The 11,872-nt window shown below is 38.7% G+C and overlaps 1 protein-coding gene across 2 annotated transcripts; it reads left to right on the top strand.

The window, feature by feature from the left end:
• Positions 1-2,642: 2,642 nt before the first annotated feature.
• dram2b (DNA-damage regulated autophagy modulator 2b) lies at positions 2,643-11,866 on the top strand. 2 transcript variants are annotated; one of them, XM_020611161.1, is made up of 8 exons: positions 2,643-2,888; positions 4,945-5,122; positions 5,773-5,840; positions 6,190-6,332; positions 6,517-6,592; positions 7,709-7,791; positions 8,164-8,256; positions 9,084-11,866. In XM_020611161.1, the coding sequence occupies exons 2-8, from the start codon at positions 4,992-4,994 to the stop codon at positions 9,213-9,215; spliced, it is 726 nt and encodes a 241-aa protein (XP_020466817.1). In that variant the 5' UTR covers positions 2,643-2,888; positions 4,945-4,991; the 3' UTR covers positions 9,216-11,866. The 2 variants fall into 2 exon arrangements, with proteins under 2 accessions (XP_020466817.1, XP_020466816.1); XM_020611160.1 differs by having other exon boundaries at positions 2,644-2,888; positions 6,415-6,592.
• The last annotated feature ends 6 nt before the right edge of the window (positions 11,867-11,872 follow it).

Here is an 11,872-nt window from a genome sequence, read left to right on the forward strand (position 1 = left end):
CCTGACTTTCCCACCCTGTCTGTGGTGCTCAGCCTCAAGCCCTAATGATTGATATAAGTTCCTATTGATTAGTTTAAAAACAGCTGACAAATATTCAATTTCCTAAAATGGCAACAATTAATAAAACCCAAAGAACTGGTGGGGACTATTTTCAGTGGTGGATGAATCCACATTTCGCGCTCTAGTAACCTTTTCCATCAGCTAGATGGTGTATGCGGGAGTCGTAATGATTGACAGTGTGTATTCATGTTCATGGGATGTGTCACCTAGTAAACATTGATGTTTTTAATCTTTTTTTTTTAACAACACTGGCGCTCAGTGACAGGAAAATGAGATGTATTAAACATACACATAATACTTTGTAACACTATTTTATGGGTCTTGTATTATCCATGAAATTCTTGAAAACTTTACTCATAATTCCCTAAAAAATAATTCTATTTAACTGCAAATTACAAGGATATGTCTAAGAAACACCTGCACAATCTGCGATTCATAAGGGAAATGACTACGAAATGCCATCTATTAATATAAATTAGTAAATTATAAGTGGCAAAATAAACAGATGTCAATGCCCATCAGTTTTCTATAAAGACAAAAAAATAAAAGTGCCATACACGATAGTACAACTTTAGTTTTTAGTGGCACTGGACATGTTTGACTGATATGATGATCAATAAGTGCTGCTGCTGAACATACAAACATTTCTAACTAATGTCCACAGACATTACCTGTAAAAACAACGTGGCTCATTGTGGCATGTTTTCTGTTTAAGAATTAGAAATTTTTTGTTAGCCTTTCTGGAAAACTTTCATGATAGTGACATCCGTTTCTGAACTACTTATAATTTCCAATATTTTCCTGAGAAGTCAAATATAACTTAGTGACAGTACTGTTTAACACAGTCACCATCTCCCTTACAACAGCTTAATACAGTTGGTGCTAAATTGAATAAAATAGGAAATTTCTTAACGTTAACTGAATATCACCTAAATTTTACGGAAATGATTAAGAAGGTTTCCAGGAATTAGCTGTACAATATGAGATCAGTGAAATAAAACTTTAGTAGATTAATTCACCTGTAATCTTCATAGAATTTGTAGGAAATGATAAAAATAAAGAATATAACTAGACCTGTGCTTTAAACTGAACAACGTCCTGCTCCCGTGATAGTTATTTGTGTCAACATGCTGATACAAGTTGCTGTTTTGTAGCCGGCCCTACTTTGCCTCCCTCCAAACATCCCCGCTGAAGCAGAACAGGTGTACATGGACTGAATGTGCAGGAGATGCAGTCACATGATGAGATGAAAGTTTCTATGGGCGTCACTGACAACACCCTGGTCAAATTTTATCCCACTTGGTAAATACAAACCTGTTTGAGTGTGGCCGCTGCTCGTTCTGCCTCTGCATCTACCAATGTTATGACATGGTTACAGCTCATTATACTCAGAGTGTTTAATGTTGCTGCTTCTGAAGAGAACCTGTAGGATGACCTTGTATTCAGGTCAAGATCTCTACCAGCAGAGATTAGTTTCTTGCATTTCCATTGTGTGCCTGTTTTATTTACGTTTGTTTGAACAGTTCCATGTGCAGATAATGGTAATAAACCCCTCCAGTTGGTTTAAGATGTTCAAGAACATTTATAATGCCAAGTGTTAACTGATTAATTTATGTACAATAACTTCACAGTAGTGTCATTGTCTTAACTGGATGCATTCAGGTTCATGGTGGTTTGGTCGTAATCTTCAGTTGTCTGAACACTGTTGGTCATTGGTTCATTGGAACACAACTGTCCACACAGAAGTGTTAAATCAATAAAACATTTGTCCTCTAATGCCTTAAGATGGAATATTAGAGAAATATTAGGAAGATTCTGACATTTATGAAATTGATATTGTGAATCATCATTAGCAGAATTTAGTCTTAATTTGAGTGAAAGTTTAACAAATAGTTGTAATTTACCAAAAAAAAGAAACAGTTGTAACTGAAAAGTTGTAATATTTTATAACAACAATGTAATGTATATTAATGTAATATATTGAAAATAAAGTTGTTTTATGAGAAAAAGGTCATGATTGTGACAAGTTGCACTGTTATTGGGAAAAGAAAAACATTTCAACTGTGAAGACAATATTTGCACAAGAACTGGTTCACACTATTTACAGATTACAATTGGAATTGTTAGAGAAATGCCATCATGAGACTAGCTGTATTTTTGAGAAAATACTCAAATTACTATAAAGATACATTTGTAATTCCAAATACTATGTCAAAAATACAAGTGGTAATTTACTAGTACCAAAAGTTGCATTACTGTGAGAATAATAAAAAGTAATGGGAATTAAGTCGGTATTTAATGAGAAAAGTCCTGATTAGAGATAATAATTTTTGTCAACATTTTGAGTAAAAATACATTGAGAAAAAAGAATTTTTGTTATTGTCAAAAAAATAACGGTTGTAATATTTTGAGAATTGTAATTTTGGGACCTAGCCACAGTTTTTGCGGAAATTTTTCAAATTCAAAAAAAAAGTGGGCATTTAACAAAAACATCTGCACATTCCAATGAGGTCATTGGTCGAAGACTCCCTGCGAGGCAAAACCCGGGGCTTATGCTCCACATTTTGTTGTTGTTGGTAAACGCATGCGCACTTCACCATTGGCAACTACAACTTTGGTTATACAGCGAAGATTATTGATGTGTTGGGGTTAGAAATAAATTGAGCCCAGTACTTTAGTTGGTGGCGGAATAACATGAACGTCATGTTTTGTTAAAACCGCCTTTTTGTCAATGTGACTGGGTCTGAACTGTAACTTGGACCATACGAAGTTTTGGTCTGAACGTTACTTCCTCAGTCTGGCAGTTGTGTGACCCAGCCAGTAAAACTGTGAGTATTTAATGTTAATTGGCGGATGAATGCTATTGGACGTTGCTGTTTAACATTAGCAACATTAGCAACTACCTGTTAGAAGTTTTGACGCTGTTTAAATAACGTTAAACACATTCGTTAGCACTTAGCTAGCTTCACGTTACTGTATTATGTAACGATGTGCATGCATCTTGTATGTTCTGATAGATTCTAGAATAGTGAAACATGGTTTTGCGAGAGACGTGTAGCTACCAAATTTCCTGAAACGCCTCAAATTGACAGATTTTATGATGGCGTTTGGTGCATGAGGCTGTGCGTGATAGTTGGCTAATTTTACAGACTTCTTTCTCTGTTTCTTGTTTCACTTCCTCAGTGAGAATTAAGGACCTTTCCTAAAATTCTCTGTACCTTGCACCCTGGCGTTTTTATAATTCAAAGGTCCGTAGCAAGTCTCGGATAATGTGGATAGAGTAGCTTCTTACTAGACTTGTTTGAGATTAGTTTTACATCTCAGGAAAAGATTGCAAATAAGTAAAATGCAGTTGTAGAAAAGTGCTAAAATGACTTCTGATGCGCTCCCATAGTGACGCAAACCCAGATGCTGCTTCCAACAACCAAAATGATTGATTTCCACGGGGTTTCTAGCCTGTCCATAATGATTAATGCTGTCCTAACAGTGAAGTGAAGGAATATTTTTTCTAATAAAAATTCACCAGTATAATCAGATGGCCATTAATGTGTGAAGTGATTTTGGTGACACTACAGTATAGGAGTGAGGTTAGTGAATATTTTCCCAATAGAAATTCTCCCAAATTATGAAAAGCATATTTTTTCCTGACTAGGGGTTGTAGTATAACCAGCCGGTGGCCACTGGTGTGTGAGGTGACTGTGGAAACACTACACTGACTAAGAGTAAAGTTTTTACATATTTTTGTAGCAGGCCTGTCTCTTTTCAGTGTTGCACTTTGTAGATGGTCCCTGTGAACTCGTCTCACAGCCAGCTGCACACTGAGACCATGCTATTTTTCTGGAGCAGAGAACGGCTCATTTTGACAAAAATGAGCTTGTAGCTTGTTGTCTACATCACTATGAAACAAAAGAGGTGTCGCTTTTATTTTAGCAGCATTTCGCTATTGATACGGAAGCATGGGATCTATGAATATCTTTCCAACTTTACCAGAATCAGCCACTGTAACATAATGTTGTCAGTGCACTGACCAACAGCTATTACTTCCTTTGTGTCTGGGACACATGACATTTGCAGGTAACGTGATCTTTAGATTGCCTCCTCCCTTTCAGCAGGTTGGGCACCTTGTTTTGATATAATATGGGTTTGCTAAGATACTGCTAGGGACATTTCTGTCCCTCCGAAAACATTGGTAGGGACACCATCCATATGCTTACTGGGATCTGACTTATTCCCTTTTGTGTGTAGCAACACAAAAGATCTGACTGAGGGTTACATATTACATACACATCACTTCATGCTGAATTAATCAGATACCCTTCTTATTTTTTGGCCCGTGGCCCTCTCACAGCCTGAGTCAGCCATTGGTTGGCATCAGTAATTATAAATGATCACTTGTATCATTTATTTATGTCATGTCCTGGAGAAGATGGTGAAACTGCAGCACAGATGAGGCCAGCTTCTGTGTACTATATACAGTATTGTTCAAAATAATAGCAGTACAATGTGACTAACCAGAATAATCCAGGTTTTTAGTATATTTTTTATTGCTACATGGCAAACAAGTTACCAGTAGGTGCAGTAGATTCTCAGAAAGCAAACAAGACCCAGCATTCATGTTATGCACGCTCTTAAGGCTGTGCAATTGGGCAATTAGTTGAAAGGGGTGTGTTCAAAAAAATAGCAGTGTTTAAGAGCGTGCATATCATGAATGCTGGGTCTTGTTTGCTTTCTGAGAATCTACTGCACCTACTGGTAACTTGTTTGCCATGTAGCAATAAAAAATATACTAAAAACCTGGATTATTCTGGTTAGTCACATTGTACTGCTATTATTTTGAACAATACTGTATACGGGTGTGCCTCACTTTATGTGCGTTGTGCCCAGGACATTGTGAACCAGCAGCACACAGGCGCACACTCATTGAAGGGGCAATGTGGTGGTTCCAGAAAGGTCTGTGCATCCTGCCCGTAGGTGTGGTCGTCTGGATGACAACGACCTTTGTCGTTTCTTACATCATAGCCGTGGTGCTGGGACATGTGGATCCTCTGGTGCCATACATCAGGTCAGAATCTGGACACAGACAGTTGAGGTCTGTGCATCTGTCATTTTTGTTACATCCCAGGGTTTAAGTTTTAAAAACAGCATAACATTTGGATCCCTATTAAAAAGTCTTAAATATTTTGTGTTGCCTGCCTTGTTGGGAGACGTTACACACCTATAAACTGACACAGCTCATATGACCACATTTGTAATTTTCCCTTTCAAAAGTGTACATGTAACAGAAAACATGGCTACAAAAATGTGTTAGCCTTTAATTTATCTGTACTTTTTCTGATAAATCAGTTTATCAGTCAAGTGTTGGAGAATAATCTACACTGCAGTTTCTCAGAGTCGGGCGCTGACTATTCACTGACCATTTCCCCTTTAGGTACTGTTGCTACACTTTCAGTCAGTTCTTGTGCTACGTACAGTAATTGTAGTTTTCATTGATTTTAATTAGTACATTTCTATGATAAAGTTTTAGCCAATGAGACCTAAAGTTCAGGCTGAAGTTGACGATAGGAGCTTCGCCTTTTTAGGGCCATTTGAATTGAATTTCAATACAGATGCCAGACTGACTTTGCTTCTTTATTTTATTGGTGATAAACTTTTGCATTATTCCTTTTGTAACAAAGTGAGACAGTCTCTGTGATGAACATTGCTGTGTTACAGTGACCTAGGAACAACGGCACCAGAGAGGTGTGTGTTTGGCATCATGATGAATGTGTCGGCCTTCTTCGGTAACACACACACACACACACAGAATTTGTGTCTGTAATTGTGAGGACCCTTGCTGACAATGCATTATTTAGCCCCTAACCATAAAACTGACAGCTACATGCCAATAATTATCCTAACCTGAACCTTAAAAGAACAATTAATTAATGAAGGACATAATCAACGGTTAATATAAAGGTGTGATCATTTTTAATGGACTTGTGTGTTTGACAAATTTATTGATTATAGCTGTAAAATATTCCATTTTAAAACTTGTCAAAATGTTTTCTATTTGCAAGAAAAACAAAATATATAGATATATAATGTTATTGGAGGTTGATTGTTTTGATCAATAGCTGTGTGTGTTTGCAGGTATAGCGACGATTTTTGTGCGTTACAAGCTTCTGAAAGTTATCACAGGCGAAAACAAGCTCATACTCCACAAACTGAACGGCCTAGGACTGGTGTTCGGCTGCATCAGCTGCTTCGGGATGTGCGTGGTCGGGAACTTCCAGGTGAGCGCTGCTGATCCGTGATCAGTTCAAGCCTGCACAGTGTCTAAATGTGTTGACTGTGAAACTATGTGTGTCCGAGCAGAGGACCACGATGTTCTCCGTGCACATAGTGGGGGCAGTATTGACCTTCGGGGTCGGTGCTCTCTACATCCTGGTTCAAACACTACTCTCATTCAACATGCAGCCTCACATTCACAGCAAGACCGTCTACTTGGTCCGCCTCGGCATCAGTGTCTGGACCCTGAGCAGCATCATCGCCTGTATCCTTTAAGACAGCAACAGCTGGAAACATGGACTCCAGCTGTTGATGAAGTAATGTGTTGTAACATTGAGTGATGATAATACTCAAAGCAGAACATTATAATTTTACTTGAAACTGGTCCTGAAGCTGTTCATAAACTCCCTTTGTGTTTAGACTGGATCTGGACTCACAGATGTCCTGGAGTCGTTTCTAGAGTCTGAAACCTCTTCTCTATAGTTGGAACTTGACGACCCAAAAGCTCAAGATGCCACTAGCCTGAACTTCTATGAGCCTGTAAAACATTTGTTTTAGCTTCTGCCTTTTGTTTCTGCTGCGTCTTACAAACTAGAAAGTTTTGATGAAATTAATTAAAAAGGCAATACCTAGACAAACATTGCAATGTGTCTGCCCTGTTTGGTAAGCGACTGCAGTTCAGATTTCCACTATAGGAAACAAATGACCTGCGACCTACAGGCCTTTTTACATTATAGGACCCTATGAACCCGTAATGGAATTTGTACGCCTTGTCCCGGGTTCTGCTTTTGTTTCCACTGCCCTCTACCTGCTTTGAATGCAAGTTGCAGGAGCTACATTTTTCTCCAGGAGGTAGTACTAAATCAAGTTCCACTGCACTCCATCAATTTTTTACAGGTCCTTGGAGCTAAATTTGGTCACTGCCAGCAAGGAGATGCTAAAGCCAAGTTTGTAACACAGCAATTAATAAAGCAGGACTTGGGTTTTCAGTGAACACTTCAGATCAAATTCTGATTATCTAATGTTTTGCTGCCTTGGAATTTTTAAGTTCAAATTGTTTTCAGCATTCGGTAACACATCTACACAACACACACTTGCATCCTTATCTCATTTTGCAAACATCTTGTATCTATTCGTGTGCCATATCCTTCCCGTTAATGTACACACGAAGTAAAAACAAATTGTTGCACAATTTTTCAAAACACTTACAGTACCTGAACGTTACAGGGAAATAAAGATGAACTAGTAGTTTACTCCCCACACAGTTCACACAGACAAATAACAAGGCAGCAAAACACGTTGGAAATTCTCATTCAGAACATCGGCTGAATATTAAAACGCATGTCCTGTGGTGCCTCTGTGACCCTTAACGGCCTGCCAGTGTTCGTATCGTCAGTCATCATGTACAGCAGTCTGCCGAGTCTGGATGCAGCTTTGAAACTTCACTGGGTTCCTGGAGAGACGGTCAGTAGTCCTGTGTGTGTGTGTGTGTGTGTGTGTGGAGGCTGAGCTCTATACAGCATCAGAGTATTTCTTTTCTAGAGCACCATTTTTAAATAGTGTTGTAATAAAATACAAGTGCTGATACCAGACTTGCAGTACTAATACTAACTTCTAAGCTAATTTTCTTTATAAAACCTTTTTTCCATGTAACAGCTGTTAAAAGTTCAACGCTGTCTAACTACAAGCAGCTGCTGAAGATCTAGAAGACTGACAAAAATACAACTCTGACCATTGTTTAGCCTTCAGTACTTGACTCACTGTGACGGGGACAACTGAATACAAAGGTACTGAGGTTAGAAACATAGCTAATTGGATTTTAATTACTTTTCCCAGGCTTACACAGCTCACATCTTCAGCACTATCTCTGAATGGTCTCTGAGCTTCTCCTTCATCGGCTTCTTCTTCACCTATATCCGAGATTTTCAGGTACTTTGTCTCATCTTTTCTTCTGTACAGCTGCCGTTGATTAAATATTTGTAAATGGTAAATGGACTGTATTTATATAGCGCTTTTATGCACTGGCCAAAGCGCTTTACAGGGAGATTATACACCATTCACCCATTCACACACCGATGACGACAAGGCTGCCACACAACAGGGTTCGTCAAGCCACCGGGAGCAATTTGGGGTTCAGTGTCTTGCTCAGGGACACTTAGGCATGTGGGGAGACCGGGAGTCGAACCACCAACTTGCTGGTCAGAAGACGACTTGCCCTATCATGAGCCACAGCCATATTTGTAGTCGCATTTAGGTTAAACTACCAGATAAATAATCTGGACTGAAGCCCTCAGGTGTCAACACAACATAGAAAATGTTATGAATTTTCTTCTGCGAAAAAATTATATTTATTTAAAGACAGCCCTCCCATTTTATTTCGGTGCATAAAACTCTGCATGTTCGTGACTTACAGTACTTGAGGAATGGTAGAAGTGTTAGATGGGGAGACTGCTACCACTCTTACATCTGTACACAAAAGCTTGTTTTATACTTTGGCGTTCACATCTTAGTTTGCCGGTTTAACTTCTACAACATCGATGACCATCATGTTTGGTGATCGAGTTTGGGGGACTCAAATGTATTTTTACCAGCAAGAGGGGGGCTAGCAGAAAACCACTGCAGTGAGATAGTTCATCTAATTCTCAGTGAGATAAGTTGGTTTCCCCAAAATGTCAAACTATTCTTTTAACATTTTATTAAAGATATAGACTGACAAACAGTGAACAGTTCCTAATCCTGTTTTGTCTTTAACACAGAAAATTAATTTGCGAACAGAAGCAGTTCTACAGAGCAACCACCTGTATGAGCAGCTAGACGGAGACAGCGGAGTGTCAAGTCATTCCCAACGTGCCTCTGAATCACCTCTGCCGCCAGCTGGAGGAACGTGACCAGGAGTAGAGCTTCCTACAAGAATGGCTTTTACACCTATTTTCACTTTTTCTAATGTAACTCAAATGCTTTTTATATAGTTTCTAAAAGCTGCGGTGGCTGTTAAAGGGTCAGTTTGCCCAAACGTACTCTCTCTTCCCTTTAATAATATGTGACAGATGGTTTTGATTTGTCTGTCGAGGTTTTGAGTTTTCTGCCTTGAACTCAGTACAATAGAAATAATTATTCCATCTCAACAACAGGAGAGAGTTAAGAGTGAAACCCTGCTCACCTCCATTGTGCTGGAGTGTAGATATCTACAGACCTGGACATATAAAACCAAAATTATCTGACTGGACCACATGTTACTGAAGGGAGGAGAGATTTTTGAAATGTTTTTTATTTTTTGTAAGTTGAGTGAACTGACCCTATAAATCCAAATATGATGCTTTTGCACTTTACCCTCAAGTGGTGTCAGTCGCTCTCTGTGACTTTATATCAGTAAATTATAAAAATCCATTAGCTTTCAGTCATAAATTACATCTGCTCTTCCTTCCTAATGTTTAAACTTGAGCCAATGGACTGACAGACTGTAAGGGGAACAGTATTTGCAGGAGCCCTTACTGTACTTTTCGATCTATACAGTTTAGCACCCAGGATGCTTAAGTATTTTCAGACCGGTCTTTTTCTCCATGACACCTGACCTGCTCGTTACACACCACCTAGTTTTCAACTGCCCAACTTCATCACTCTTTAAACTACAAATCCCACACAGACAAGCAAATCCAAATTTTAATTTCCTCATAAAACTGGCATTTTTATGCAAAGCGTTGCATTTTAAAAGACTCACCCCCTGATTTTATTTCAGCAGTGATGTTTAGGAATTTGGGGAGTTTTGAAGTGCTAAAACAAAATGAGCATTTGTCTTTAAAAACACAAGTTCAGATATAAATGGCATTAACTTTGGCAAACTCATTTGATATTAGACTTTTTAACGAGACATGGAAATCCTGATTATTCACAAACTACAACTGCTTCATGGGTTTGGGGAATTTTTAAAGAAAAAATTCAAACTGTTGGAGATGATCAGAAGTTCATTTCTGTCTGAACTAATAAAAGTACAATATTATAACACATTGTTATTAAAGTGAATGGCTTGAACATATATACATACAATCATAATAAATAACACAGAAATTATAAAAGTGGCAGAGACTCATTGATCACTGAGTAGCACACTAGAGCTGATCTAATTATTAACGCTATTTTATTATTGATTAAACGGCCGATTTGTTTTTGATGAACCGTTTAAGGCTCACATCGTCACTTTCTAATTTTGTCTGATAGTTCAAAATCCAAGGATTTTCACTTTACCTGCTCAAGAATGGACTAAAGCTGTTATTCAGTTATTGAAGTAGCTGCAGTATAATTTTCTGTCAAACAACTAATCGTAGCAGCTCAAAACATAACATCTCAGACGTGAGCTAAATTTGTGATTTCTCTGCAGAAAACTGTGCAAGGTTGACAGTGTGAGCGAGCTGGCCTTTACGTGGAGACCCAGGTGAACATACAGGTGTGTTTAAGATCTCCAGCAGCAGGTAGTGAAAATCTGTGGATCTATTATAACAACTGGACACCAAACTGAATGGGAAAATCATTGTGCAACCCACTGCACACGTGTTAGTCTTTCTCCCACTCAGCCCTCACAATCTGAAGACACTGAGCAAATAAAAATAGCTTCTTTTTTTTTAGACTTTACAAATATAAAACCTTCATGATTTAAAAATTCATAGTCTAATAATTGACATTTTTCAGGTGGAGGTGTCCTGTCCACAGTTTTACAGACATCTCATTTATAATGGAGGTCTATAGGGAAAGTGCTTTTTGGGCTTCATTGAGCTCCCTTTCTTCCTAAACATAGTCTGTTTGGAAGTTAACTACGCCCTCCCCAGCTTCAGTTTGCATTAATAAATACATTAAACACCACATGGTGAACTGGGGGACTTTGGGGCACTTCACCAAATGTAATGCAGCCTGTTGTTGGTTGCTGGCATTGTGATAATCAGGCTGAAGGTCTTGTTTAGTTTCTCTTCATTTTTCTCTTCTGGCAGCAGTTTTCTGTTTGAGAAGGGTTTATTTTGCTCTGACCAATCAGCAGTGGCCAATGTACTGGTTCGCTCAACATCACTTTCAGTCCACACAGAAGCACTGATAGACTCATTTTGTTTTAAATTGAGGAAAAAGCCGATAACAGCAGACCTCTTGTTACACCACCAAACCAAACAGAGATGTGGGCAGTAATTCACAAGTCTGGAATCAGCGATATGCTACTGCAGTCAATGGTGATTCACACCAAATGGGATCATGAAAACATTTTTTTTTTCAAATTGCTGGAAGCTATGGCACAAGCACAGCATGTCCAGAACATCTGAGAGCTGTTACTGCAGAGAGTTTAGTGACTGATGACGCTCTGCTGTTAAACACAAGGACAAAAATCACAAAGTCAGTTCTCAAGTCTTCTGACCTTGACTCTTCAAACCCCCTTTTCCCTCAAACTGAAATCATGAGTGCAGTAGTTTCCAGTTCTCTGAGGACAGTGGGAGGATTATCAGTCAGCCGGGGCATCAGAAAAAGACCAGAGGGTTATAAGGCATCAGTGGATGGGGCCACAGGAAAG

Source organism: Monopterus albus, unplaced genomic scaffold (genome assembly GCF_001952655.1).
Source record: "Monopterus albus unplaced genomic scaffold, M_albus_1.0 scaffold110.1, whole genome shotgun sequence".
Classification (NCBI taxonomy): domain Eukaryota; kingdom Metazoa; phylum Chordata; class Actinopteri; order Synbranchiformes; family Synbranchidae; genus Monopterus; species Monopterus albus.